At 37.5% G+C, this 3,148-nt stretch overlaps 1 protein-coding gene across 1 annotated transcript; it reads left to right on the top strand.

The window, feature by feature from the left end:
• Positions 1-704: 704 nt before the first annotated feature.
• LOC145610556 (uncharacterized) lies at positions 705-1,976 on the top strand. The gene is made up of 2 exons (XM_081665872.1): positions 705-1,116; positions 1,234-1,976. Exons 1-2 carry the CDS (start codon positions 705-707, stop codon positions 1,974-1,976), a joined length of 1,155 nt encoding a protein of 384 aa, XP_081521998.1.
• The last annotated feature ends 1,172 nt before the right edge of the window (positions 1,977-3,148 follow it).

The raw sequence follows: 3,148 nt of genomic DNA, 5'->3' as shown, positions 1-3,148 counted from the left end.
CTTTCAAAGCCTTGATAAATGGGAAAGCCTCGGATTTTTTCAAGCCCAATTGTGCCCTCCAGCAAGGTGACCCCCTATCTCCCTATCTCTTTCTGTTTTGCATGGATATTTTGTCGCGTATTCTCTCTTTGGCAGAAGATATCAAGATGCTTAAAGGTGTTAAAATCTCTAGAAGAGCCCCTTCTATTTCGCACATTTTCTTTGCAGATGACGCTATGTTCTTTTTTAAGATAAACTTGGAATCGTGCAATACTATCTCAGACATCCTATTTAGGTTTGGAAGTGCCTCTAGACAACTGGTCAATTTTAGTAAATCTTTTGTTAAATTTAGCCCTTCAGTCTCCTCAACTATGCCAGAGTCTTTTAAAGACATTCTTCGAGTTCCGATGGTGGATAGTATTGGCACACATTTGGGGGTGCCCATTGATCTGGTTGGTCCAAAATCCAAGCATTTTGCTTATCTGGTTGAAAATGTTAAAAAGAAGATTATCTCCTGGGAACATTGTGATCTTTCTGAAAATGCCAGATTAATTCTTATTAACTTGGTGCTTCTTGGTATATCGTCGCATGTTCTAAAATCGTTTAAGTTGCCTTTGGCTGTAGCAAATAAGTTAGACTCACATATAACCAGGTTTTGGTGGTCTAGATATGGAAGTTAGCGCATCCACTGGGTAAATAGACAAACTGTCCAACTTCCGAAACGCATGGGAGGACTTGGAGTTCGTTCAGTGAGCATTTACAATGATGCTTTGCTGTTTAAGCAAGTACAAAGAATGCACACTAACCCCCAGCTCCTTGCTGCGAAGGTCTATAATGCTAGTATTCCTTGTTTGTTCTGTCTGAAAAATCCTCATTCACAGGCTCCAAACGGCATTTCGTGGGTAAGAAGAAATATGCATAACCTCACCCTTAAAGTCAGACAAGGGTTTTCTTGGAAGATTGGCTCTGGAAGAAACATTTTGGCCAGTAGCTCTAATTGGGTGCATGGGCTAACTCCGGTGGTTAAATCTGATCAAAACCTCCGCCAAAGTTCAAAGTGGACTGTTTTTTATCTTATAAATCAGGGCACGCGTTCTTGGAATGTAAGCATGATTAGGGAACGTTCTGAGTGGGAAAGTGCTCAAAAGGTTTTTAATGTGGACTTACCAACTCAGGAGGAAGATGACTTCCTTTATTAGTCGAAGCACCCTTCGGGTAGTTACACGATTAAATCTGGTTATGCTTTTCTTGCAGGGCTTAATGAGCACTCTGATCCTCCTTATAGGAAGGAAACTTTGGATTTCTTCAGGATTATTTGGCACCTTGATATTCCACCAAAATGGCGAATCTTCATTTGGAAGCTAGCAGTCAATGGTATATCAGTTAACAGGAACCTCCTAGTCAGAGGAATGCACGATGACGGAATGTGTGGTTATTTTGGTGATGTCTTGGAAGATATTGATCACCTCTTCTTATACTGTTCAATAGCTCGGTATGCCTGGGATCACTATGGCATCCCGATCTGTAAAAACTCAACTGGATCCCCCTCCTTACAGGATTGGATTCAAACTCATATCCTGCTATTTTATAGTCAGGATGGAATTCGTAGTGACCATACTAGGAAATTTGTCGCCACTCTTTGGTCTATTTGGATGACGAGAAACAAAAGAATTTTTGAAGGGGATAATGGTTATTTGAGAACCTATTTCACTAAACTCACAATAACCTTTCAATTTCTTAGCGACTACCTAAAGTCGCCAGATGTGTGCAAACTTGGAAATCTGAGGAGTTTCGATGTGGATCAACAATTGCCGCCAGGTTTCCTACAAGCTTTGATAGGTGAGGAACCTCACTCTATGGATCACATGATTACTCAGACTTCTCCGGTGGTTCGAGTGGATGGCTCCTGGCACAAACAAACTAGCTCCTATGGTATAGGTTGGACAGTTCGTTCAAGCACTCAGGATGAAATAGAAGTAGGTGGTATAATGGTTTAGCAAATTCGGCCCTACAGACAGAAGCTTTAGCCTGTCTCTCTACTTTGAAATGGAGCTCCAGCTCAGGTCTTCAATTGGTGTTAATCTACACAGACTCAACAGTACAGGTATACTAGGTGATGCAAGAAATCTGTAAAATTGGCCGAAATTTTCAAAGATGTGTCATCCTAAAAGTGGATAGGGATGAGATTAACCGGGCTCACCAACTTGCCAATAAATGCCGTATCTTGCGAACGGATTTCAGTTCTACCATGTAACTAGGTTTTGGCTTTCCTTTCTTTGTATTGTTTTTATTTTCATTGTAATATGCGGTTGTTAAAAAAAGAAAAAAAAAAAGAGTGCAAACGAGCTAGCACAATATTGAGCGAACAAATCTCGATCAATAATTCTTAACAAGCTTAAACACACATCTCTAAATTCTTGTTGTGCTTGAACTAGTTCGAACACTAAAAAAAAAAAAAAAAAAAAAAAAAAAAAAAAAAAAAAAACTCAGCTGTACTCACTTACAAGTTACTCGTATATTGACAGTTTTCATTTCATCGTGAATCACTTGATAATTAAAACATATTTAATTAGGATTACTCTAATATTAATGGTGTACAAGAGTTAGTATGTCATTGTTCAATGAATATATTAATAAAGAGTCAACCACTCTAACCAATTTAATTTAATGAAATTGTGTCTTACATAACATCAGATCATTTCGTGAAAAACAGCACATGACTTATACTTGACTACTTCCTCGATAATGTTTTACTTGCACCATTGACTCATTGAGAGTGTTACACTTTTTAAATCATAACTAGTTTTCAAGTCCGACGATGCCCTGCATTATTACTTTTATGATAGAAATCCGTATTAATATTTAATTTTAATAGAATGACAAATAGTATAGTAATATTTTGATAACATATTACTCCCTCTGTCCCTAAATTACATTCCTATTTTTAATATTTATTACTCACATAATAGAAGAAAGTAGGAATGAAATTTAGAGACGGAGGGAATAGAGTTTAAGTTTAAGGTTCTGGGTTCAAATCTTATATGTTTCATATTTTTAAACGTATAGAATGAAAAAATCGATTAAACGTGGAGAGTGTCACATATAGTAACATCTAAACTTCTTTAGGCTGAAATGAGAGTGTGTAGCTAGTCATGTAAATTTGCGTTCA

Source organism: Chenopodium album, chromosome 24 (assembly GCF_948465745.1).
Source record: "Chenopodium album chromosome 24, dcCheAlbu1.1, whole genome shotgun sequence".
Lineage (NCBI taxonomy): Eukaryota > Viridiplantae > Streptophyta > Magnoliopsida > Caryophyllales > Amaranthaceae > Chenopodium > Chenopodium album.
The sequence above is the reverse complement of the archived record's forward strand: the minus strand, read 5'-3'. Positions and strand labels throughout refer to the sequence as shown.